This window comes from Echiichthys vipera, assembly GCF_963691815.1.
Source record: "Echiichthys vipera genome assembly, chromosome: 19".
NCBI classification, from domain to species: Eukaryota; Metazoa; Chordata; class Actinopteri; order Perciformes; family Trachinidae; genus Echiichthys; species Echiichthys vipera.
Window position 1 is genome coordinate 7,178,898 of NC_139844.1, and position 27,908 is coordinate 7,206,805.

A 27,908-nucleotide genomic window follows, 5' to 3' on the forward strand; every position below is an offset into this window, starting at 1 on the left:
TGATATTTTATCTATTATGTTTAGCTAACTAGTTCAGCGATTTATCCATTACTTTTAGCTAACTAGTTCAACTGTTTATCTGTTACTTTTAGCTAACTAGTTTAACTGTTTATATTTTACTGTTAGCTAACTAGTTCAACTGTTTATCTGTTACTTTTAGCTAACTAGTTCAACTGTTTATCTGTTACTTTTGGCTAACTATTTTCACGGTTTATCTATTACGTTTACCTAACTAGTTCAACTATTTATCTTTTACTGTTAGCTAACTAGTTCAACTGTTTATCTGTTACTTTTAGATAACTATTTACACTGTTTATCTATTACTGTTAGCTAACTAGTTCAACTGTTAATCTATTATGTTTAGCTAACTAGTTCAACTGTTTATCTATTACTTTAGCTAACTAGTTTAACTGTTTATCTGTAACTTTTAGCCAACTATTTCAACTGTTTATTAATTTTAGCTAACTAGTTCAACAGTTTATCTATTGCTTTTAAAAAGCTATTTAAACAGTTTATTTTTTAGTATCAGCTCAGTATTTCAACTGTTTACCTATTAGGCTACTTTAAGCTAGCTAGTTCAGCTGGTTTCATCAGCCTGTTAGGATGTTTTCAGTTTAAACATTTAGACCAAAGAGCCCTTCAGGAGCCCTCGTTCTTTTGGGTGCTGATGCCAAATTATCCTCCTGCTCTGCAAACACGAAACCATGACATGATTTACACCCAGACGAGGAGGAGGAGAATAACCAGCAAGAGGGGGAGGAAGAGAGGCTTCAGATCACTGCAGGCTGCAGTTGGAGAGTTGGATGGTGGAGCAAAGAGACGCTGTGGACGGCAGCTAATGGGTGAGATGACCAAAACTCAACTTTTTACATAAAACAGAGAGAGAATTCATGTCAGGCTAAGAGGAAATGACTCATCATTTTGAATGTTTTCATATGGAAAAGTTGCTTTGTTGGCACTTGCTTGTTTAGAAATGTAAGCTGTGTTTTATTGTTGTTTCAGCAGCAGGAATGAAATAACAAGGAAAAAGAAGGTAGTTGCCTTTTGTGCCACAATTAACCGATATCACAGAACTAGGCCTACAATGTCTTTAACGTTATTCCTTTAGATTAATGTCTAAGGTATAAGGTGCTTTCAACATATCAGCCTAATGGAGAAAAGAATACAGATGGTCTGTTTGGAGCTTATTCATCTGTTATAAAATTTAGTGAAATGCATGGAAATATATATCCTCATTCAAAATTAAGTATAGGTCATATAATATCCTTAATCTAGGGAAAATTGTTCATTTGCGTAGTTGATTGTGGATTATTCTTCTATTCTAAAAAAATTTTTAAAGTTAGATAAATGCAGGAAAAGGAAATAGAACAAAATGAAAGTTGTGCATGCATTTGTATTTAAAAAAATAAGTCAAAACTGAAATTGAGAAGATCAGATTGATGAAAGGGAAATGTTGCTTCCTGTGTCTGGAGATATAGACTGTAAAAAAACTCGGGTGATTAACACTTTAAATGAGCTGCATTAAGTGAAAAAGAAAGTAGAGACGTATTAAATATCAGCTTTAATTGATTCAGGACACAGAATACAGTTTGTTGTTCGTTCAGAAATGTTAATTCATCACAAAAAAACTCAATTGCATCTGCAGTTTTACTGAAAGTCACTGAAATGCCCTAAATATATAACGAGATCATTTCTGTGGAGTCTGGAAAAGATCTTTTAAAAAAGATTTTAATAAGATTTGATGTGATGGTAATTAAATATTTATTCATGTTCCGAGGCTGTTAAATGTTTGTTTATATGATGTTTGTAATCACAGCAGGGATGTTTTGAATTTTAATGAGAGAAACACAAAAATGCAAAAATGATCTTCTATAGCTCAAACTCTCCACTGAGAACAAACCTGGAATTGAAAATAGAGCAATAATTTAGTTATAATTATCCGCCTCTTTGCTGTTGCACATTGTGGCAAAATAACAAGAAATGAACACAATACATGTGTTTTTTAGCATTACGTGTGTATTTTCTTCAAATGGAAACACACAGGGAAGACGCGTTGCAGGCCATTGCATTGAAATATTGTTGTTTAAACTTGGTTAAACCAGTAAAATAACCAAAAAAAACAACCTAAATTTGTTGATTTTGTTTGGGAATATTTAACAAGACACAACTACAGCAGATAATATTAGGTCTCTGAACAAAAGTATTTATTAAGCAAACAAATCCTGGACCTCATATCCCTGTATTTATTCTCCGGTGAGGATCCTTTTTTGTATTATGCTACTTTTTTATACGTCAATGCATGAAAACAATCAGTGCAGATGATTTCATTTAATTGTGAAATGACATGGAAATAAATCCCGCTCTTCCACCAATTCGCCTTCCAGATTACTTTAAATGATTTATTAAAACATAAGACAAACCATTTGAGACGCTGCAATAATCAATGTAAATTAATTTCGATGCATGTTTGTGTTTTGCGCTTTTAAAGACATTACATATTGCTGAATCAATAATCAATAATGGAGCTGCTTTACGCACGTCCTGATTCCAGTGTCTCTGCCCTCTGTGTGTGTGTGTGTGTGTGTGTGTGTGTGTGTGTGTGTGTGTGTGTGTGTGTGTGTGTGTGTGTGTGTGTGTGTGTGTGTGTGTGTGTGTGTGTGTGTGTGTGCAGAGCAGAGCTACGGGGAGGTGAACCAGCTCGGCGGGATGTTCGTTAACGGCCGGCCGCTGCCCAACCCGGTGCGGCTTCGGATCGTGGAGCTGGCGCAGCTCGGCATGCGGCCCTGCGACATCAGCCGCCAACTGCGCGTCTCTCACGGCTGCGTGTCCAAGATCCTGGCCCGCTACAACGACACCGGCTCCATCCTGCCCGGAGCCATCGGCGGCAGCAAGCCCCGGGTCACCACCCCCGCAGTGGTCCAGAGCATCCGAGACTACAAGGAGGGAGACCCGGGCATCTTCGCCTGGGAGATCCGGGACCGGCTGCTGTCGGACGGGGTGTGTAACAAGTACAACGTGCCGTCTGTGAGCTCTATCAGCCGGATACTCAGGAATAAACTCGGGACTCTGTCACCGCCGTATGAGGGCTGCAAACCGGCCCCGGCTCAGCTCCAGTGCGGACACGTCTACCCGTACTCCTCCTACACCGGGCCCGCTGTGACCCACACCGGGAACAGGACCGGCAGCGGCCCCGCCGGGCATCTCGGACTGCCGCGGAGCTGGCACAACATCCTGGGCATCCGAGCCTTCATGGACCCGACAGGTCGGTGAAGACACTTTAGGAAACATGTAGAATAATTGTAAATACATTTTATAAATTCCTCCTAAATATTAAAGTCTCACTGAAGACAATAAAGACCAAATAAATAAATTAAAAGAAACCAAATCAAATCGAAAATGATGCATCTTCTGATGACTTGGATGGTCCATCGTTGTTTCTCCCAAATCCATCCATTTAGGATCTCACTATAGTGTTTAACATGAAGCTATCCAAATGAAATGAGTTTGTTATAACATTCAAATAAAACCGAACTCATTCAGATGCAAAAATACATTATTCTGTTTACAGAAATGTTTTAAAATACCAGTTTGACACAACATTGTTTTAACTATTCTATTTTTAGATATTTTCTCATTCAGTCATTGTTGAATATGTTTTAGTCATTGTGTAAAAAAAGCTTAACTTAAACATATTAAATTAGAAGAGTTGGCTTTTAATTGTAGATTAAATTAATAATAATAATAATAATAATAACAATAATAATACATTTTAATGTTGGAGCCTTTCAAGGACACCTGACAAAACATTCATAAAAACATAAATCCAAGCAACACAACAAATGTATTAATAGTAAAATCAAGGTTCTTCCCAGAAAACACACACACACACAAACACACACACACACACACACACACACACACACACACACACACACACACACACACACACACACACACACAAAGAAAACATATTATCATAGTTGGTCCAATAAAAAGCTGCATTATTAGAAAGCTATAAATTCAGAAGACTGATAATATGATTATGATCTAATTTAACTGATTTGATATGTAATCCTAGTTTCCTCTTCATTTTTATTTTTATTTATTTTGATATTTTAATGCATTTCTGTGTGAATTAATTAATGTGTATCGTCCATAACCACAATAAGGATTATATTGTGATTTTTATTTGAGATGTGTTTCAGGAAATATGCTTTATATAAAGTCTGTCAGCCGGTTGTTTCGGCTGGAGGAGAATCCTGATCAGATATTTGATTTAAGTCTTTTCCCCCGCACATGTGCAGAGACTCATTCATGCTTTTATTCTCATCACAGAACCATTTTTAAACCGCCATTTGCTCCATTTATTTATTTTTATTGGTAATTTATCTTCCTTAACACATCTTCTTTCAGATTATAAAGAAAAAAATTATGTTACTTCACTTTGTGTGTTTGTGTCTGTAGATTTCTCCTAAATTCACCAAAAGTTAGAATGAGATAATGCCTGTTTTGCATATTTAAACAGAACATTTCAGAAAACTTCAGTAATATCAAAAATAATCATGTTAATGTCAGTGATGAAATGGGGAAGTTTCATGGTTTTATCTGTTGGTTCATATTTTGTCTCTATTCACCTGTAGTGTCTCAAAATGAGTGAATTTATCAATGAATCAGTTTAAATGTTTTTAAATCTGCACTTCAGCAGAACTTACAGACACTTTCATTCTTCTCTATATTCTGAAGGGTTTTACATTCACAGCCTCGTTTATTCAACATTTATTCAGAAAAACAGGCAGAAAATGAATGTTTTAATGCTGATTTATGGAGTGATAAAAAGAGATATCTGTGAAAAGCTTTGACTCTAAAATGTCAACAAGATGGAACAAGAATTTTGAACCCGGCTTTATCCAGTGTTCACATTTATGTTCTGGAAATGGATGAAAATTTGCTCATATTTCATAAGATAATGCCTCATTTGCATATTTAAACATACAACTTTAGAAACTTCTAATATATATATATAAAAAATAATCATCTTAATGTCAGTAATGAACTGGGGAAGTTCCATGGTGATATCTGTTTTTCTGGGGTTTTCCCCCGTTAATCGTCCGTTTTCGGCCGAATCTTTATAAACCCATGTTGCACAGACAGACCTTGTTCCAACCTGCAGAACTTCCTTCAGTGTTTAGATGTGAGGACAGATAGATATTAGTTAATCTACACATTAAAAACAAGTAAAAAAGTGAGAAAGTGAACAACACTTATGCTGTTTTATTGCTTTTCTGCTTGACATTTTTATTTCTGGTGTACATTAGTCTCTAGGTTTACTTTTGTGTCTCTTGTATTATTTTCTATTTATTTCATGAGAATTTTCTCAAGGAACTGGGAACCCGTGGTGGAAGTGTTCTACTCTCTGTTCTACAATGTGTTAAAAACCTAATGATATGAACCATACATGATAACTTATTAACTGTTAAATTCCTTTTCTTTTCCAGCACTGTGTGGATCTGATGGACACTCGGCCAAAATGGAGGACTGGACCAGTATGACCAGTATGAGCAGCAGCAGACCGTTTCCCTCTGGAGTCAACGGAGCGGAGAAAACCAACAACGAGCCGGACCTCAAATACCAACAGGTAACATAAAATAAACATTCATCACATCAGGGGAAAAGGTGAAATTAAAGCGGGATTTGTTCTAAAACACATTATTAAAGTGGTGAAGTTCAAAAGTCAGCTTCACATTTTAAACATTATTTTATCCGCTTTCTCCGCATGTTGATTCACCAGCTGGTGTTTGAAACATCTGCTGTTATTTTGTGGTGGCTGAACTTTAATGTGACCAGAGCTCTGATTGGCTGTCATCTCTCAGCCCACTTCCTGTTTTCCAGCTGGTTTCAGGAGGAAACTACAAACCGACTGTGTTGCAGTGTTAAAACAAGAGTCCGCCATATACTGATGACAGTTAACAAGGGATTAAATCTTTATTCTATTTATATCAGGACCTTTTCTATTAAGCCAATCAGAGTCAAGGGTTTGGACCTGGAAAGTGAAGACGTTTTTCTATAAAGTGAGGACGTATCGATTCAATTCAGTTCAGTTTTATTTACAGTGCCAAATCATAACAAAAGTTATCTCAGGACACTTTACAGAGTAGGTAAAGACCACACTCTATGACTTATTTATGATTTACATAGACCCAACAATTCCCCCATAGAGTACAGTGGCAACGAAAACCTTCACTATAACAGACAGGAACGTGGGACAGACCCAGCTCTGTGGAGGACGGACATCTGTCTTGACCGGAGAGAGGAAGAAAAAAAGCGAGAAAGAGAGAAAAGACGGACAGATGGACAGAGACAGACAGACAGACAGTCTCAGAGATGTAAGCAACCACAAAAGTAACAGTAACTATAATAATATCTATAGTAATGTGAATATGACTTATATGATATGGCAGTTAATATAGTAGAATAGTAGAAACAAGCACAGCTAAGGGGATAGAATATGAAAATGATAATAATTATGGTGGCAAACATGATCAATGATGTGTAGTGGTAATAACAGCTGTGATACAGTGAGAAATATTACAGATGATATTTTTATGGCTACAAATATGATAATTACTACTATACACACTAATGATAGTATATATGAGTAACAGTGATAATAGCAGCAAGAAGCGTCATGCAGGACCACGGCAGCAGGCACCACCACGATCAGCAGAGACCTGAGAGACGACAAAGCACAAACAACTCCGGGGAAGAAGTTGAATTAGTAACATGCATTGATGAGACATGAATGATACAGACAGAGAGGAGAGAAACTCAGAGTATCAGGAACAGGATTATCCCCTGGCAGACTCGGCCTACGGCAGCAGAATTAAGCAAAACAAAATCAGCTACCTGGGCATCTCTTACAAGCCCTCTGAGGGTTTCTTGCTGTCCCACCTGTGCATTTATGTATGTATTTGTGTATAATTTCTGTGTTATTTTAATTTTTTTTTTTTTTTGCAACACGGTGAAGAAACTGAAGTTGAAATTAATGTTGTTGCCTTTTCTTTCGAGGCCAAAATGAAAGACGTTGCTACAGTTTTCAAAACCAACTGAATCCTCATGAGCTGCTCTCAGTGGAGGCCTTTAAAAAGATGTGTTGATAATGATGTTGAGAATAATTTGTCTCCATTTATAGAATGAGAAAATTTATGAAAAATTACAATATTTGTGAAAATTTAGCACATTTTTCGGACCATTGGTGGAAAATTGGTACTTGCCGTTTATGGAAAGGGAGATTATTGATGAAAATGGGAACATTTTGTGAAAATATGTCAAATTTATATTGGAAATGATTTGAAAACTAAGATTTTGTCGAGTGACGAAGTTTTTGGATTTGAGGACATTTATGGAAAGTGGGTATTCTTTTTAAAAAAGTGAATTTTGTGGGAATTTAAAGCCATCCTTGTGAAGTGAGAAGAGTTTTTTGCACAATTTTGGAAAGGGCTGGATTTGTCAAAATATGAGGACATTTATGAATGAGGGAGATGTGTTGTAGTGCAAGTTTGTGGAAAATGAGAACAATTTTGGAGATGTAGATTTAAGGCTATTTAAGGCTTTTTTGGAGAGTTTGGACATTTTTTGGAAAGTGAGGGAGACAGTTTAAATAAAACAATTATGAAAAATTACAATATTTGTAAAAATTGAGGACATCTTTTGATAATTTGTGTAAAAATTGATACTTTACGTTTATGGAAAGAGAGAACATGTGTGGAAATCAAAGGAAATATGTGGAATTTATACGTGGAAATGATGATGACATTTTGTAAACAAAGATTTTGTCGAGTGACAAACTTTTTGTGTGAAAATATTTTTTTAAATTTAGATTTTTGGGGGATTTTAAAAGACATTTTTGTGATCATCTAGTGGGAGCAGTTTTTCTGAAAAGTGTGGAATTGGAAAGAAAATTAGGAAAATATTACATATTTTTGTGGATTTGAGGATATTTTTGGAGAGTTTGGAAATTTTGTAGAAAGTGACAAAGACTGTGAGAACATTTATGAAAATTGAAAAAGTAAGAACATTGGTTAAAAAAAAAACAATCGGGAGATTTTGTGAAAACTTTTTGTAGCTATATTGGACATTTTTGGAAATTTCACATTTTGGAGACTATAACTATGAGTGAGGATTTTTTTGATCTGAGGATATTTATTTAAAGTGAGGACATTTGGGGAAGTAAGACTGTTGCTGTTGAATAAGGCTCAAGTTAAGATTAGAATTAGGATGTGTATGTCAAAGGTAATCCTCACAAGTTGTGCAAATGGGTTTTAAATCTGTTTCAGTCCTTTCCAACATCTCTGTGCCTCAAACCTCAGGATATTCAAGATCCACATTGATGAAGGACGCGTCAGTGAATGTGATCCAGGTTTTCCAGATGTTCTGTTGAGTGGACGGTTTTAAACAGATCATCTCCATTCACTCACGTTTCCTTTGTTCCTCAGTCTTCGTCCGGTCTGCCTGGTTACGTCTCAGCTTGTGCATACTCTTCACCAAACCAGTACGGTGTGTACGGAGGTCCGGCAGCCAGCTACGTGAGTGCTGGACACCACTGGCAGCACCAGTCCTCCAGTCTCACTCCCAGTCTCACTCAGAGTCTGGCTCATCCCGCTCCTGCAGCTCCACACGAGGCTGCAGGTTTCCAATCTGCAGCCTCCATCAGACTTCTACCAAGAGACGGTGAGGCTGACTTAAACGCTCCCATAATAATAACGTAGATCCTAATTATTGAAATGACAGAGATTGTGAACTCAAACTGGGCATTTCTTCGCCCCCAAATTCAGAGTTTTTCTTCGTTGATATTCACAGTAATATTTCAGTCTCTTGGATGAAACACTGAGGGGGAAGTTAACTTTGTGGCCTGACTGAAATTACAAATCTAAGAAACAATCGTCTAAAAAGCCTTTCCTTTCTTTATTCTTTCTGCTGTGGTTGCTAATCTTCCTCGGGTCCACATACAATTAAAAAAACTATACACAGACATATAAAAATACATACAGTACAAGCTTACCTACAGCTTCATTTATCCTTATCTATCATATTGTATTAACCATCTGGAGAGGTAGATATACATCACACCTTTTTAGGCTTTATCTTCTGCAAAAAAAAAATCTGTGGAATTGCTACATTTAGCAGCTACGGAAGCCCTAAAGGGTCATACATGCATCGATTTTATTTCCTCTGTTTTCCTGTGATAATGAGATAATTCATTTGAGATCTGGAGAAAACAAAACGATAGTCTAGTCTATTAAATACAACATCATTCAGTGTAGCAATGTCGGAGGAGCAGGAGAATGTCGATCACCATCACATATCTCTTTAATCAAGGTCTCACACAGCCTGAAACAACCTGATGCCTCGCTTTTACAGATAATGTTCACATTAGTGTGCGTCATCTAAGAAGACTGTAAGCAAGGCTTTATTTATTGTCAATCATGTTTTGTTACAATACATACCAGTACAGGGAGGAGTTTAACAATGTGCACATAAATATACAGGTTACAGTTTAATTTCATAACATTAAACCAACTGAAATCATCTGTCAGTGTTGTCCACAGTGTTCTTCAAGATATGAGAAGTCATTAGGAGGCATGACATCTCAGGCCTTTCACGTTTCATTCATTATCTCTCAAATATATTATCTTGTCACGGGAAAATGGAGAAAATAAAACATACGTTTGTTTGACCCTTTAGGGCTTCCGTAAGCAGGATACTAGAACACTCAGCTCCTCTTTTCAAGCAGCTTGCAAGTATTTAGATTTTTGACATAAATACATTTTCTCGTGTTTATTCATTTTTTAAATCAGTATATAGTATATCAGTCTTCTTCGTCTCCCATGCCCTGTAAAGTATTTCTCCAAATAATAGTGATGTACACAGGTATAATACAAGACAAGCCAACTGGCTACAACCAAAGGTACACACTGAGATCTGTACATTTTCAATTCGATACAAGGGGGTTCAGATATAGAACAGCTTTATTGCAATTGCAGCGTAGTCCACTTCAAATGCAGGCTCAGGACCTGTCTGACTAACCAGGCAGTGGAAACCTAAAGAATGAATATAGGCCGATCTGACATATCTGTTCATCATCTATTCAATGATGCCACTTTGCTTGATCTTTTAGCTTCCTTATACTTTTGTGGATTCGATGACTTTTCATTTTATTCTCTTACGTCTAATGACCCTTGAGGTGAGATTTTTTTAACACGGCCCCATGGGTTTTCTTAATATCACCGGCACAGTCTGTTTCTTTTTATTATTATTATTATTAAATGGTCCTTTGTATTTGTTATTTATGTTGCTTTTGTCTTATTGTTTGTTTTTTATTGTGCAAATAATAATAATAATAATAATAAAACTATCAACATCCCAAAAGTCAGAAACACTGTATAGACAACACTTTAATACATTGTACAAACATCATCAACCTCTCAGAAAAAGACCAAGTCTGTTGCAGGAGAGAGGTGAGTTTCAAAACTGACAATATGCAATACCTGCTAATTTGACAAGTTCATAGAACAGCGAGCATGGAGAGTCATTCCCTCAGCATCTGTTTCAGTGGGCCTGTGAATGTTCTCATTTGTCCAGTTCATCGGTATCCCCAAAGAAATTTCAGTCAAAAGCCACTGGACTCGGTTGTCTGTATCGAAAAATCTCTTTCTGTGATTTTTTAAATCTATATTTATCCTCGATACCATTTATGTTAATAGGTGAGCCGCAGTGTTTCCACCCTGTGTTTTAAGCTATAAAACACATTTATTTTCTTCAAAATGCTGAATTCCTCTGCTCAACAACCACTAATGTTTGTGTCTTTAAAGAAACAGGGTTGAGGCTTAAAATGGTCACAAATGACACAGAAGAGAAGAAGCAGCTACTGAGTTTAGATTATATATATTTGACCACGAGCCTTTACTCCTTTAACTAAAGGTTTCTAACTTATGTCAAGTTTCCACTACAAGCAAAACTACTAAAATACTCTCTAAGATGTGGATTCGGCAGACCAAATCCTTTTCCTCCTGTTTGTTTTATAAAAATCTGGCGTGACTTTATGAGACAATCCTGATGAATTCTTTGTGTCTTCTCTGCAGAGGACAGGAAACTTCAGAGTCCTCTGTTCAAACATCAGAGATTGTCTTCGGCCTTGTGACCACTTGAGGAGATTCGTCCTGATGCTAAAAGAGTTTTAAAAAACTTTTACTGGTGTCAGACTCGAGCTGAAGACCTGAAGGAGAAACTCTGTCAGAACTCCTCCATCATCAGCTCCTTTCAGGTCTTTATTTAGTGATTTATTACGTTTCCACGGATGAGCGATGAAGGAGAATACACCAAAATGCACCCAGCAATTTAACAGACTTTTATTCATTCTCACAACAAAACAGTCTCTTTTCAAGCTGAACAACAAAGGAATACTTTGTAAAAAATATGCTTATTTTATTTCTTGAAGATTGATACCACTCTCATTAGCTTAGCTTAGCATACAGACTGGAAACAGAGGGAAAAAGGATCCAAAGGTGATGAAATCCACCTACCAGCACCTCTAACCCGCTCTGATTAACATGTTTTATCTTGTTTTACCGTTGATTATGTGTCAGACTATTTTCTTGTCCGGACACAGCTCTTCTGGAGTCTTCACTTTGTTTTTGTTTGGATTAAATGAACCGAAATACAACATATTATCAGAGAGCTTTGCAGGCGGGAACAAGATTTTGAGCTGTTTCCCTCTGTTTTTATGCTAAGCTAGGCTAACTGAGCTTTATAATGAACAGACAAACAGTGTTTTCATCTAACCCTCCACCAGCAGTCTGTCAGTCCATTTTCTCTTTTCTTTTTTTCATGAAGGGAAACTTTGTATCATCTTGTAAAATATTTTGGTAAAGCTGTAAGTATATTTTTGTTTAATAAAGACATGCAAAAGTAAATCTATGTCTGTGGTTTTTGAGTTTTCCAGATGTCTGAGCAAAGAAGACAGGTGGTCAAATATGATAGTATAAATTAATTGACCCTGAACATTTAAATATGTCCATAACATACAGTGCCTATAGAAAGCCATGCTACCCTTTTTTATGTTTTACAGCCTGAAATGATAATACGTAAAAAAATTTTAAAAAAATCAGCGTGATTTACACATTTAGCCTGACATCATTACGTTGAATTTTATTTTTATTTCTGAAAATTAATAAGAAATGAAAAACTAGAATAGCAGGGTTGGAGTCCCCAGATGTAATCCTTTGTGGAGGCACCTTTTGCTTAAATCACAGCCATCAGTCTGTTTGGAGTTGTCTCTACCAGCTTTGTGCACCTAGACTGGAAATATTTCCCCATTCTTCCTGCAGAACTGTTGGAGTTCAGTCAGATTCTGTGGTGAGCGCTGATGGACTGCACTCTTCAAGTCCATCCACAGATGTTCTGTAGGATTCAGGTCAGGGCTCTGACTGGGCCACTCCAGGACATTCACCTTCCTGTCCTTTAGACACTGTGTTGTTTTTATGGAGGTGTGTTTTGGGTCGTTGTCCTGCTGGAAGGTGAACCCCTGCCCATTTTCAAGTGTCTAACAGAGGGCTGCAGGTTTTCCTAAAAAAATTTGGGTGTACTTGTCAGCATCCATTTTCCCTTCAATCCTGACCAACTGCCCAGTCCCTGCTGAAGAGAAACAAGTCCACAACACAATGCTGCCACCACCAGGCTTCACTGTTGGTATGCTGTGTTTTGGGTGGTGTGCTTTGTTTGGTTTCTGACAAACATAGAGCTTAGAGTTCAGCCCAAAAACTCCAGATTTGGTCTCACCTGACGATGAAACCTTTTGCCACATGGCATCACAATCTTCAGTATGTTTTTTTGGTGTACTGTAAACGAGACTCAGTGTGACATTTTTTCAGAAGAGGCTTCTTTCTCTCCACCCTGCCAAACATGTAGAACTTGTGAAATTGTTGTCACATGCACAGATGGACCAGCCTTTGCCATTTAGACTTGGAACCCCTTCAAGGTCACCATGGGCCTCTTGGCAGCTTCCCTGATCAGTCTTTTCCTGGCTCGGTCTCTAGTTTGGAGGGGCGGCCCGATCTAGGCCAGGTCTGGGTGGAGCCATATGCCTCCAGTTCTGGACAATACTCTGAACGGTCTTCAGAGGGAGAGTTAAAGCCTTTGAAATCTTTTTATATCCTTCTTCTAACTTGTGCCTATCCACAACTTTATCCTGAGCTCTTTTGAAAGCCTCTTTCCAACCAGTGTGAATTCACTGTGTTACCATGCACGACTAGGAGTGGAACCTAAAGGAACAGCTGATTTTATTCTGCAGTAAAATCAAAAACACCACAGTTGATGTCAGGTGGAGGCCAGTTAACTCTGTGTGTAATCTGGAAGGTGATTGGTAAACCTGAGGATGTTTATAATGGTTATTTTAAAGGGACTCATCACTTTCAAACCCTGCCATTCTAGTTTTTCATTTTTTATTCATTTTTTTCAGAAATGTTGAAAAAAGAAATTCAGTTGAATGATACAAGGTAAAATGTGTAAATCACGCTGGAAAAATTTATGTATTATCATTTCAGGCTTTAAAAAAAAGTGACTATTTCAAAAGGGTATCATGACTTTCTATAGGCACTGTAACAGCGCAGATCAAGTATTTATAAACACACTATAAAGTAATTCAGAGTTGCAGGATCGTCTAATCTCTAAACTTCTGTAAACTTTATACTAATTATTCAAACTACATTAAAATATAGTTACAAATATGCACAATATTTAAATACAACATCTAAAAAACTTGATCATTGTGGTCTTATTTTTGTTGTACCAAAAATTACTGATATGTCTTCTTTTTTATTTGTTCACCTTTGTATTAATTTCCCTACTGATTTATTTTACTTTTATTTTTTTATGAATTCTTGCATTTATGTTTGTAAGTATTTTCAATTAATCTCAATTAATATTTAATTCTCAATTAAAATATATAAAGAAACAGAAATTATGGAGGACATAATTGCACTAGCCCAAAAAAATAATTAATTAAATAATAAATTAATAGGCAGAAAATGCAAAGGGAAAATAATACAGAAATCAATCAATAAATAAATAAATAAATTTGAAAATAAACAAAAGAATTTCTAAATAAATAAATAAATGCAAAACTTAATTTAAAAAATAAAAGTGAGGATTAAATAGTAAGATAAACCAGTAGGGAAACGAATACAAAGGTGAATTAAAAAAAGAAGAAATAGAAATGTATGTAACATTTTACTAATTGACTGATTTTATATCATTAAAGCGGAAATTCAACAACGACCAAAACAACCTGGGGAAAAAAGGCCCCAGTTTTGTCCTCATGAGCTTTTGCAGATAAGAAGAAGCTTCCTGCAGGTAAACACTAAAGGTGTAAGATGATCCATCAGCAAACAGCTGGAAGTAAACAGAGGCGGTCCATTAATACCTGAATAATCTGAGTGGTGCTGAGACACGGTGACAGAGCAAACATCAGCTCTTTGTTCAGAACTCTCCGGGAAGCATTTGAGTCATCTAGGAAGTCCCTTAAGTCCTGATTGTCTTCTGTGATCTGCTTTGTTGTGTTCAGTGAGTCTTTCTGTCTGCAGACGTCCACCTGGAGTCACTTCTGCCACATTAAAGGATCAGTCCGCTCTTTCCTATCAATGCGTCTCTGCAAACCTACGCAGATTATGGTTATGGTAGTCGCAGATCTCAACAATGTTAAGTGCATTGCACAGTGCATCTCCGTTCTCTCTTTCGGTTTGGGAACACATCTCAGTGAATGTAGTTCTGCCACAGGTGATGTTGTAGCCGGGGAAAACTAGATCTGGATCACAAGAGCTGGTGTGGGGGGAATTCCTAACCCCTTCTTCTAGCACTCTTGCTTGGATCCCACCTATCTTTGAACTCGGTGTTCATTTTGACCTCAACTGCACACCTGTAAAGTTTCGTGACTGCATCTTGCACGGCTGTGATGCTATTGCGGTGACAAAATCTTAGTAGTTCCCGCTACTCTCCAGCCCTACATAACAGTATAGAAGAAGTGGTGTGGATATTACGTAAACACGTGAGCAGATCAGAGCACACTTTTACGTTTTTACTCCTTTACACGGAAACACAACGGTGGAGCGTTTTTAACATTTCAAATCTGGAGGGTGGTTTCACTTTTTTATCTACGTCAGTGTCTCGTCTACATCTATACAGAAGGCACATCTGATCAAGTATTTTGTCGTTGTCCTGTAAACATGGTCTAAAACCGGTCATGTAACGGTAGTTTTGGTGCCTAAACATCGGACCAAAAACAACCAACTTCTGGTCCGCCGCCGTCTCGCATTTGTGTTTCCTTGCGCTATAGAACTTTTGATACGACATCATATGAATCTGTTGATGAAAATACGTTGGTTCGGTTTTCCACAAAACATGTAGGTGTCCGCGTAAAGACATAAAATACACTGATCGATTCTCCTGGCAGCCTCTTCCACAGTTCAGTAACTGTAGTGGGTTTGTTAGACATTATTTTGTTGCAAAGGATTTTCCAGAGATTCTCTATGAGGTTTAGATCTGGACTCTGACACTTCCTCCTCCAAATTTAACTGACTTCTTTAGACACTTTAGGTCAGTCATTCCCAGTCCGAGGCCGAACATAATGTTTCCATCAGACCCAAATAAATTGAACTTCACCAATGTCGTGTCATGGTTGGGGGATGTTTTCTGCAGCAGGAGTTGGGCCTCTTGTACAGTTACACGGCAGATGAATGCAAGTGTTTATGTGAACCTCCTTCAGCAACATGCAACACCTCCACTGCAATTGTTTCCCAATCCAAATTCAGCTGGAAGTCTCCAGTTCAACGTGCCTACTTCTTAAACTGAAACAACGGTCGCTGTCGAAATTCAGTAGAACTTCCGTCTGCTGTTAGAATATTGATTCTGACAACCGAACATGTAACAACCAGACATTTTGTTGCTTTTAGCAGTTTTCATTTAGCGTTTAAAGCTCGCCAACCCATGTGGAAGTGTGAAACCCGCTTCTGTTGCCAACACGCACACACATATTTTTTCAGGACGTCCGCCGTAAAAGGCTGTCTATATATGCCGTTTTGGGACACTCAGGTGTAGCGACATATTGAAAAATGTCCTACAGCTGTTGTTTTGCTGTGTCCTTGATTATGACGTGACAGGTAACAGCTTCTCTCTCGTTGCTGCTGCAGAGAAAATTCAATCCTTCAAGAATCGGTAGAACCGGTTCGACAACCTTTTAGATATCATTTTAAAGATAAGATTTGTTTGTATTTCTGTTGTGGAACTGTCCTAGTGAAGAGACACAAATAATCCCAAAAAGACACGTTCATACTCCTGCACGTCAAGGACAATGACAGTCAGAGACGTTCCCACAGAAGTCACCTGGAGACCTTTCCGCTGTCTTCTGCCATCTGATAGCATCTCTTATGAATAGCTTATACTGCAGAGTGTTGACAGACAGACTAACACTGATCTGGAGGGAACAGGTTCATGTTGTACATACGGGCAAATCACAAATGCCATCTCACCTATTAATCTTCCACTCTGTCACACACCCTGCTCACAGGCAATCTTTAGCCGTGAACACTCCCATGAAATAGTTCAGTGCTATTACCCGGGTTTTGCTCGCAGACAGTCCTCCTGTCAGCTCGTCTTTGTGTTTGTGAATGTTTTTGTGTCGTTGCTGATGGCGACTGGTGATAATGAGTTGAATCAGAGGTCTGTGTGAAGCACGGAAAGTTATTCACACACACATACAAACAGCATCCATCATCCATCCACCTCCTATGTGGAGAACGCCTCATTTTCAGCATCTTACAGATATATTACTAATTACTAAATACTCAGCATAAGGTAGTGTTAGCTTCATTTAGCACCAGGACAGTTGCGCCACTTTATGTTTGCTTTAAAGAAGGATTAGGACCAACCTCTTCAAGCTGTCCTCATTCACTGTTTGCACAGAGATCTACGTAAAGTAACACACTGTAATTTGTGTGTAATCCACATATTTATTACTGTAGAAATTTAGTCTGGAGCAAAGAAGGAAATCAGGTGATGTAGTATCAGAGCGCCAAAATCCAGGTAGGGAGGAGGGTTAGGGTGGTGGATGGGTCCCAAAACACAGGACTTTGACCTGGATGACTGGTGTTCATGTCCTGGAAGAGCTAAGACAAACCACCACCTTTATATGATCTGAACCAAGTTTAGTGTCTAAACTTAACTGTCACCTTTTGTCGTCTAAACTTAACCATTCATTTTTGTTGTCTAAACTTAAACGTTGCCTTTTGTCGTCTAAACTTAACCGTCACCTTTTGTCGGCTAAACTTAACAGTCACCTTTTGTCGTCTAAACTTAACCGTTGCCTTTTGTCGTCTGAATTTAATCGTCACCTTTTATTGTCTAAAGTTAAGCATCACCTTTTGTCGTCTTAACCATTGCAGTCCACTTCCAGTCACTCTTTCACTGCATTAAATAGAACATCATGCGTAGGATATCTCACTCATTTTTGTAAGATATTCTAAGAACCTGTTGATGAAAATAAGTTGACCTCTTGTGATAATATTAAGTCAAAATGTTTGTGTAACAGTAAAATACTGAAAAAACAATGTTTTGCGATGTTATTCCATGTTGCTTAGTTCAGGTGTTTCTTTGTTAATGCAAACATCCAAAAGTCTCCTTCTGCAAGTTTTTACATTCAGTCTATGGTCAGAACGGGTCTGAACCCCGGAGTAAGATGGCGGTGGCTGAGATGCATCTCACAAGGCAGGATGCTGCATCTACGCATATTTATCTGTGGTCGCTCTTTATACTGCGTCATCTCACAGCACAGAGGAATTGAAAGCGTCTCCTACAGACGCTAAAGAGCGCCTTGTGTGTCGATTTCTTTAAAGACTTCTCTTGTGTACATCCTTCTGCAACAACAATTACGTCCAGTTAAAGATTTAGATTTTCCATTTCAAATTTGTTTGCAGTAGGTTGAACTGAACTACATTTTATTATTGACACCATGTCTGATTGTGTGACAGGAACATAAACCAAAGACCCTGAGCTGTGGATCTTTTATCTGTGCTGCTGTTAATCCTGCAGATCTGAGCTCACACATCCACAGACACTCTCACAATATTTGACCTGAAGATTAACACCAACAGGCTTTTAAGATACTTTCAGCATTCGGGAGGTGATGGAGTTAAATCTCAGGTTTCATTCCATTTCTTTCCCTTGGTACCTGAAGGCATCACGCGTACATTATCTCACCCGTTTACAGTTTAATTTATCACTCGATAGATCATTTGCATGCATTTTTCCCTTTTATCATAGACATTTGTTTCTGTTCGACTGACATAAAGGCGTGAGACATTCTTCACCTGCACAGATTTTTTCATTCTTTAAAGGACCAGTGAAGCGCGCCGAGCCGCCGCCGTGCTCTGCTTCCCACCAGGCATGTCGCAGCTGGTCGGGACACCATGAAAACGAGTGGAAGTAAATAATTACATTAACTCCTGTAGTAATTGTGTAGATTTGTGGTTTTTTGAGTATTACTTAAAGGAGAACTACGCCCATTTTCAAATTTCATATTCCTGTTTTAAGACAGTCCAAAAAACACTAACAGCTCTTTCCCAAATCCCAAAACTAGAGTTCTAGAACTCAAGTTTGTGATGTCATTGAGACAAAGTCTGGAGCTGTTTCATAGATAGTGAACTGGTTAAGATATTCTGAGTATATGGGTACAAAATAATCATAAAGAGATGCAAAACGACACATAGAATGATTAAAAATAGATGTAGAATGACCACAGAGAGAAACAAAACAACGACATAGAAACTTAAAGTCTAAAAAATGTCTAAGAAATAGATGCAAAACTGCCAAAAAAGCTAAAAAATATCTTGAAACAGATGCAAAACCACCACAAAAAATGCAAAATGACTAAAAATAGATGCAAACCCACCACAAAAGATGCAAAACGTCTAAAATAGATGCAAAACCACCACAAAAGATGCAAAATAACTAAAATTAGATGCAAAAACACCACAAAAAATGCAAAATGTCTAAAAAATAGATGCAAAACTGCCAAAAAAGCTAAAAAATGTCTTGAAATAGATGCAAAACCACCACAAAAGATGCAAAATGACTAATAATAGATGCAAACCCTCCACAGAAGATGCAAAATTACTAAAATTAGATGCAAAACCACTACAAAAAAATGCATAATGTCTAAAAAATAAATGCAAAACCGCCAAAAAAGCTAAAACATGTCTTAAATGAGATGCAAAAACACCACAAAAAATGCAAAATGTCTAAAAAATAGATGCAAAACTGCCAAAAAAGTTAAAACATGTCTTAAAATAGATGCAAAACCACCACAAAAGATGCAAAATGACTAAAAATAGATGCTGAACAATTACAAAGACATACAGAACAAGTAACGGAGGTCAAATTAACACAAAGAGAAACAAAATGACTTAAAGTCGACTCTTTGAATGTGGGTGTCTTGTTCCTATACGTAAACAGAGTGGGGGGCCTCTTACAGGTCTGTGCCCAGGGGCCTGTAGGCTCAGAATACGTCTTTGAAACTGTCTTTTCAAATTATCACAGCGTATTTTGCGTTGTGTCTGCTTGTGTATATTTGCGTCTTTGCAGTGACTTTGCATGTAATCGCACCACCCAGTTTGCGCAAAACGCCATTTTAATGCAGGACTTACAAGTAAAGAGTATTCCCTCCACCTCTGGTTTATCGTATTTCCGGTTAGTTCACAGCTAACACAACCACCTATCACAAGGCAGAGACGACTGCCGCTCTGGTTCTGTTGGTGGTCTGTTGGCGTGGGCTTCCCCTTCGTGTGACCTGTGCTGGTGCCCGTGACCTCGCCATGACTTCCCAAGGGGTCACCCAGGGAAGGAAACAGATGTCACAGACCTTCTTTATGATGATGATCTTCATGTACAGAGAGTCCCTCAGCTCCCGTTTAACATCGACTGTTTGTTTTTGGAAGCTTTTTTTCTGTTTCCGAGCGGTTAAAACATCAGCTGAGGAGAAACTGGCATCTGTGTTACTAAGACAATTCGATTATTTCAAAGTGTTTATCACTCAAACGGGCATACAACAGCTTTCATATTCATATTCACATATTCATATGTTCCTGTAACCTTACAAGAGATATTTGTATAATTATTCTACTTTCCATGCAAACAAAGATACATGCTGCATCAAACAAGAGCAATAAGTTAAAATCCCTGCATTCAAATGTTACTTAAATAGAAGTGTTAGTACCTCAACAAATTTCAAAATATCTGCAGTATCCTTGCTGTGCAAACAGTTAGACTTTGAACAGCTCTCTGTGTCTGTATGAAGGTACAGTAAATCTCAGCTCTTGTATTTTCTCCTCAGTCATTAACGTATTGTCACCTTGATCTTGAAGTCTGGAAAAACAATAAAAATTCCTCCTCTGCACCAAAGCGGCTCAGTTGCAGCCATTAGCAGAAATAAAAGCGATTTAAATGTGAGATCGAATGTACTGTATGCCGCTTTGACTCGCCGCTCTAAGTTAACAGCATGTCTGCTGATAGAAAAGTGCCTTTAATCAGCCTTTAACAAGTGGAAACAGTAGCCTGTCGAAAGAATATCCTCATGGTGAAAGTACCTTTGCAGCTTCACAAGGTTTAATACTCATGTTGTGTTATTAAAATACCGTATTTTCCATTAAAAAAAGTCCTTGAAAATCTGCTAATCTGAAATATAATTAAGAAAATCAAATGATTTTATTCCAAAAAAAACTACAATCAATCCTCATTAAAAAGCAAAAAGTGTGAACTGTTTTTGTTTTAAAGCTTCAAAAGCTGCACATATAATGTAACGATAACCCTATTACATAAGACTTTCAAAGAGTCTTGAGAAGCTGCCTTCCTCTGTTTTTGATCTGAGGATTTACATTATTCCATTGTCTTTGGAACCCCATCCGTAATTGATGACTTCCACCAGATTATAGACAGATTTTGAACCTGTTTTTTTTTATTTTTACGACCAGCCTTTGAACTCATAAATCAAAATTACTAAAAATAGATGCGAAACCACAACAAAAAGATAGAAATCACTAAAAATAAACGCAAAACCACCAAAAAAAGATGTAAAATTACTAAAAATAGATGCAAAACCTGCACAAGAGATGCAAAAATGACTAAAAACAGATGCAAATCCTGCACAAGAGATGCAAAATGACTAGAAATAGGTGCAAAACCCCACCAAAAGATGCAAAATAATAACACTTTCAAAGAGTCTTGAGAAGATGCCTTACTCTGTTTTTGATCTGAGGATTTACATTATTCATTTGTCTTAGTAACCCCCGTCTGTAATTGATGACTTCGCCTCATTATAAACCCATTTTGAACCTGTTATTGTTTTTTTCCGACCAGCGTCCGAGTGAACCCGACCCCTGGAGGCTCTGCGGCGCGAAGAGAGCCACAGTAAAAACCTCCGATCCGACTGATCAGCAGCAGATGAGGACGGTGACACCAACGCTGCACATCACTGGTTTTTATAAAGGTGAGTGAAGCCCAGAAATATGGCGCCTTTGAACTCATAAATCAGCAGGACAGTCGTCTGGCTCAGCGCCGGATATATGTACAGTGCTGAGAGATAAAGGCTTTGTCCTTCCACTTCCACTATCTGGCTGCTCTGTATCGAATCTGTGTTTACAGTTTCAGGACCAAAACCACTTGTGAACGCACCTGGAAAAAGCCCAGACTCCACTACACAGGAGTGCATGATGCTGATCCGTTTTAGTTTGAATTAGTGTCATCGACTTGACCTGTGTATCGGTCCGCTCCACTTCTTCTGTGATAACTGTAATACGTTTCTGCATCAGCAACATACAGTGACCACATCGTTTGTCCAGTGAGCTCCTCCACAGCTAAAGTATCAGTAACAGGTTTCACCTCCAGGTCATAGAGGTATTCTGATCCAACGGGCCCCTGGGCATAGACATGTGAGAGGCCCCCACTCTGTCCACGTAAGAACAAGACACTCAATTTCAGCAGTCGTTTTGTGGCCCATTTTGTTTCTCTTTGTGATCATTTCATGTCCTTTTTTTTATTGTTTTGTATGTCTTTGTAACTGTTTTGCATCTATTTTTAGTAATTTTACATCTTTTTTGTGGTGGCTTTGCATCTATTTTTAGTCATTTTGCATCTTTTTGTGGTGGTTTTGCGTTTATTTTAGTCATTTTGCATCTTTTTGTGGTTGTTTTGCATCTTTTTTAGTCATTTAGCATCTTGTTGTGGTGTTATGGCAACTATATCTAGACATTTTGGGGGGGTTTGCATCTATTTTTAGTCATTTTGCATTTATTTGTGGTGGTTTTGTATCTATTTTTAGTCATTTTGCATTTTTTTGTGGTGGTTTTGTATCTATTTTTAGTCATTTTGTATCTTTTTGTGGTGGTTTTGCATCCGTTTTTGGACATTTTATATTTCTATGTCGTCGTTTTGGTTCCCTTTGTGGTCATTTTACATCTATTTTTAATAATTTTGCGTGTCTTTTTCATCATTTTTTTGTTTTGCTACCCGATAATAATACATCATAGTTTATTTGGTGATTATATTTTATATTTGTAATCTAATCTGTCCGCACTCTTTCTGACACTTAAAAATAAAAAAATAGCCGCAGTTTTATTTACTTTCAGAAGTCATTGTTGGGGACGACTCCTGTAACTGAAGATTGAGTCAGGAGAAGGTATCTTTGATTATTGCAGTGAAAACATCAGGATTAATGAGTAACTACGTTACTCGTTAATACGTAGTTGACACCTCGTTGTGTTTTTTGTAATAATAAGTGCATCCACCCGTGATAAACGAGTCAGCACAGCGCCAGTAAAAGCAACCGTAGCTTCACATTAAACTTTAACCTGCGACAGATTCATTTGCAGATATCTTTCTTCATTTGTCAAACATTTTGCAGTCAGTGTGTTATGGTAGAAATGTGGACTGACCACCCACTCTGCCGCTGCTGAAACAGGGTCCACAGAGAGCAGTTACATGTTTCCACAGCTCACTCGTGTCCCACTTGTTAAATTTGTGAACCAAGAGGATGGGGTGTGTGTGTGTGTGTGTGTGTGTGTGTGTGTGTGTGTGTGTGTGTGTGTGTGTGTGTGTGTGTGTGTGTGTGTGTGTGTGTGTGTGTGTGTGTGTGTGTGTGTGTGTGTGTGTGTGTTTGTGTGTGTGTGTGTGTGTGTGTGTGTGTGTGTGTTTGAGTGTGTAACAGCTTCACTAAAACATTTGCTGTTCAGGAGAGAATAAAGAGCCAAATGAGCATCTTCTCTCACGCTTTAAAAATACAAGTTTAGTTGCAGCGCGTTGGTTGAACCCCTCGACAGCAGAGGATCATAAATCCGCTCTGAAGAGTAACTGCAACTCAGGGACGCTCGGGTGTTTTGGTCGAGGGGCGCTGGCATGCTGTAAAATAGCAAAAGACAATCACGCCTTCGCTCATGGAAAACATCCAACCACGTGAAGAAATAGTCCCACTGAGGATTTTACTGACATTCACGGACACGTGAGGGAAAACCATTTTCATGTTGCAACCAAATTCAGCTTTTTACATCTGAGTGATTCGTATCTGATGCTTTCTAATCATTGTGAATTTCAAAAACCACAAAGCCAACTCAGAGAGATATGAAGCAATCGGCAGGCGACCAAATGGAACCAAGCGTTTCCTTGAATAACATGACACATTTCTATGGTTTGAATAATGTTAGAAACATTTTTCCAGTTACAGTAACACTCTGACATCAAGGACAGAAAACAGCAAAACCCAGAATAGATAGATTTTTAGTCACTGTTACTGACTGACTTCACACAGAATGAAAACACCACCTTAAAAAAAATCCATAGGTCTGGAAAATGTTTCCTCTCTTACCGAGAGCTAAATGTTGCTCCCTCTGCAGCAGCCATAGAAAAGAACGCATTTGTGCATTTTCCAAGTATTTATTTCATGTATTCCACGTATTTAAAGCAGGAGACGTAGTATAAGACAGCTAATCTCAGTTTAAGGAGGCAGGCTGTGGTCTGTTGGTGGATCCCAAAACACAGGACTTTCACCCGGTGTTTATTTCCCAGGTCGTCGTCGTTCATGTCCCGAACATACTAAACCAAACCACAACCTTTTTTCTAATCCCAACCAAGTGACTTTCATGCCTAACCCCCACCCTTTGTCCGCTAAAAAAGTTCATGTAACTAGTTTTGGTTCCCCGGGGTTGCGGTCCACTTCGGGCCCATCGCTGTCTCGTGGTCCCCCTCCGCTCACTGTTTCGTAAGATATCATACAAATTTTTGTGCAGAACTTTAGATTCAAGATTCAAGATTCAAGAAGCTTTATTTATCCCGAGGGAAATTATTGTGCAACAGTTTCGATACAAAGGCGGAAAAGGATCAGAGTAACAATAAGCATAAACATAAATCAAATCAAAATAAAGCTAACGTCAGATAAATCAAGCAATGAACCCAGTGTGACAGAGTGCAACAGACGTCGTGGTTAAGCGTAGGTATATACAATATACAACAATACGCGCTGTGCAGTTTAGCAGCAGATTGAAATAAAATAAGCACAAACTAAATAAGTGAGAAGGAGCGATAAGTTATAAGTGTTAAAAATGTTAAAAATGTAGCAGCATGTCCTACAGAACTAAGTGACAGTATGGCACAGTGGAGTGTAGCAGCATTTCGTACTTAAGTAAGTTACAGTAAACCACAGTGAAATGTAGCAGCATGTCCTAAAGCACAGTAAGTGTATCAGCAGATAGTTACAGTAAACCATTAATAAATAAATAAAGTGATGTAGTGGTGATATAAAGTGACAGTGTCGAATAGCAGCATTACTTACTGAAGTAAGTGACAGTACAACTGAATAAAGTACAACTGAATAAAGTGATGCAGTGATGGTATAAAGTGACAAAGTGAACCGTATGATATTGAGCAAACCTGTTGATGAGGATATGATCAAGAACGACACCGGTGCCAAGCAGGTACCACGGGCCAATCATTAGTTGCAGTCACACCCTCAACTGTGAGACACAATCAATACAATTCAATTTAATTCAATTTTATTTATAGTGCCAAATCATAACAAAAGTTATCTCAGGGCACTTTACAGAGTAGGTAAAGACCACACTCTATGATAAACATAGACCCAACAATTCCCGGTAGAGTACGGTGGCAACGAAAACCTTCCCTATAACAGGCAGGAACGTCAGACAGACCCAGCTCTGTGGAGGACGGACATCTGTCTGCACCGGTTGGGGAGGAAGAAAAGGAGAGAGAAAGAGAGAAAAGACAGACAGATGGACAGAGAGAGACAGACAGACACAAAGACAGAGACAGACACACTTCCAGTAACTATAATAATATCTATAGTAACGTGAATATGACTTATATTTTATGGCAGTTAATACAACAGAATAGTAGAAACAAGCACAGCTAAGGTTATAGATTATAAAAGTAGCAGGAAGCGTCATGCAGGACCACGGCAGCAGGCACCACCACGATCAGCAGAGACCTGCGAGACGACAAAGCACAAACAACTCCGGGGAAGAAGTTGAATTAGTAGACATGAATGATACAGACAGAGAGGAGAGAAGCTCAGAGTATGTGGAAAAGTATTATCCCCCGGCAGACTAGGCCTATAGCAGCATAATTAAGCAGAATAAAATCGGCTAAAAAATAACAACATTGTTAAAGGATTGTAAGCCCTAGCTGAAAGCTTTATCAAAAAGGAAAGTTTTAAGTTTACTCTTAAATAAGGGGACAGTGTCTGTATTCCGAATAGCACTTGGGAGTTGGTTCCACAGGAGAGGAGCTTGGTAGCTTGGTAGCATTCTACTTTTGGAGACTCTAGGAACGACAAGTAGCCCTGCATTCTCAGAGCGCAGCAATCTAGTCGGGTAATACGGTACTATGAGCTCTTTAAGATACGACGGAGCCTGACCAATAAGAGCTTTGTAGGTAAGGAGAAGGATTTTAAATTCTATTCTAGATTTTACAGGTAGCCAATGAAGAGAAGCTAATACAGGAGAAATATGTTCTCTTGATTTGTTTTAGTCAGTACTCGAGCTGCAGCATTTTGGACCATCTGGAGACTCTTAACAGACTTATTGGAGCAGCCTGATAATAAGGAGTTGCAGTAGTCCAGCCTAGAAGTAACAAATGCATGGACTAGTTTTTCTGCATCTTTCTGAGACACAATGTTCCTAATTTTCGCAATATTACGCAGGTGAAAATATGCAGTCCTTGTTGTTAGTTTTAATATGAGAATCGAAGGACATATCCTGATCAAAAATAACACCCAGATTACTTACTGTGGTGCTGGAGGACAACACAACATCATCCAGAGTAACAATATCTTTAGCTATTGAGTTTCGGAGGCCTTTGGGGCCAAGTACAATAACTTCAGTTTTGTCTGAGTTTAACATCAGGAAATTGCAGGTCATCTAGCTTTTTATTTCCTTAATGCACATTTGAAGTTTATCCAACTGATGGGTTTCTTCTGGTTTGATCGACAAATATAATTGTGTATCATCAGCATAACAATGAAAGTTTATGGAGCGCTTCCTTATCATATTTCCTAAGGGAAGCATATATAAGGTGAATAGAATCGGTCCAAGGACAGAACCCTGTGGGACTCCGTGACTAACTTTAGTGTGCATGGTGGATTTGTCATTAACATGTACAAACTGAGATCTATCTGATAAATATGACTTAAACCAGCTCAGTGCTGTTCCTTTAATGCCAATCAGATGCTCCAGTCTCTGTAGCAGGATGTGATGGTCAATAGTGTCGAAGGCAGCACTAAGATCTAGTAAGACAAGTACAGAGACAAGTCCTTTGTCTGAAGCTATTAGAAGGACGTTAGTAATTTTTACCAGTGCTGTCTCAGTGCTATGATTCATTCTAAATCCTGACTGGAAGTCCTCAAATAACTCATAATTATGTAAAAAGTCGCACAGCTGATAGGCGACTAATTTCTCGAGGATCTTAGAGGTAAACTTGGAGGTAAACTTTGTCTTTTGCTTTAAACTCAAGAACATAGTTTCCAACTGATGCAGGTTTAGTTGTTTGTGCATTTTTTGTCTTTTTTTTTCTACGCCGAAAATGTGTCGGGAGCGTGTGCTAGCAGCTCGACCAGATGGAGAAGGCTGTGAAAACAAAGATGGCTGCCAAACTCCTCTTGTTGCATCAGCGGTTTAAGGTCTTCTGGGTGTTCTGGGTCCAGGTCCAGAGGTGAGGGGGGTTCAGAGGCAGACAGTGACAGATCTGAAGGAGTGGGGACTTCTCCGCCCTGTGTTTTGTCTGCGGTCCTCTCGGCGTTACAGTCACGGCGGACCGGTGGATCGCGGTCACATGCCGCGGAGACGTTTTGAGATCAAAGAGGACCGGTTGGCTGGCTGAGCTGCTTCACTTAAAACACAACAGGCTGAAGTAATAACACACACGGGTGGAGCTGACTTCATGACATCATGGTGGAATAATGATCTTTTTCCAGAAACAATAGAGAGGCTTGTTGAGAGTGAAGTTTGAGTTTCTCAGTGGCAGAAATCGCCTTTAAACACAGATGTGAGACATGCAGCAGTCAGAGAGGTCTCACCAAAAACACATGAACTGACTTCAAGTCGAGGCAACAGGAAGGGTAAAATGCTCACTCATTTCTGGGTTTTAGGACTCATTCCTGCAGGACTCCATCCGGCTGTTAAGTCGTGACGTAATGCCCTTATAATATACGATTTCTGTGCCCAAACCGGTCGTATTTCTACAACGCCGCAGTGCTGCGTTCCCTGTTTGTTCAACAGATCTGAGTAAAAAGATGTGGAAAGTCGTAT

At 38.4% G+C, this 27,908-nt stretch overlaps 1 protein-coding gene across 1 annotated transcript; it reads left to right on the forward strand.

Annotated features, from left to right (window-relative positions):
• Positions 1-740: 740 nt before the first annotated feature.
• Positions 741-27,480, forward strand: pax1b (paired box 1b; the record flags this gene model as incomplete). The annotated part of the gene is made up of 8 exons (XM_083934539.1): positions 741-842; positions 2,672-3,262; positions 5,496-5,635; positions 8,493-8,582; positions 8,668-8,727; positions 19,797-20,024; positions 21,457-21,586; positions 27,305-27,480. The coding sequence occupies exons 1-8, from the start codon at positions 839-841 to the stop codon at positions 27,478-27,480; spliced, it is 1,419 nt and encodes a 472-aa protein (XP_083790665.1). The 5' UTR covers positions 741-838.
• Positions 27,481-27,908: the final 428 nt, after the last annotated feature.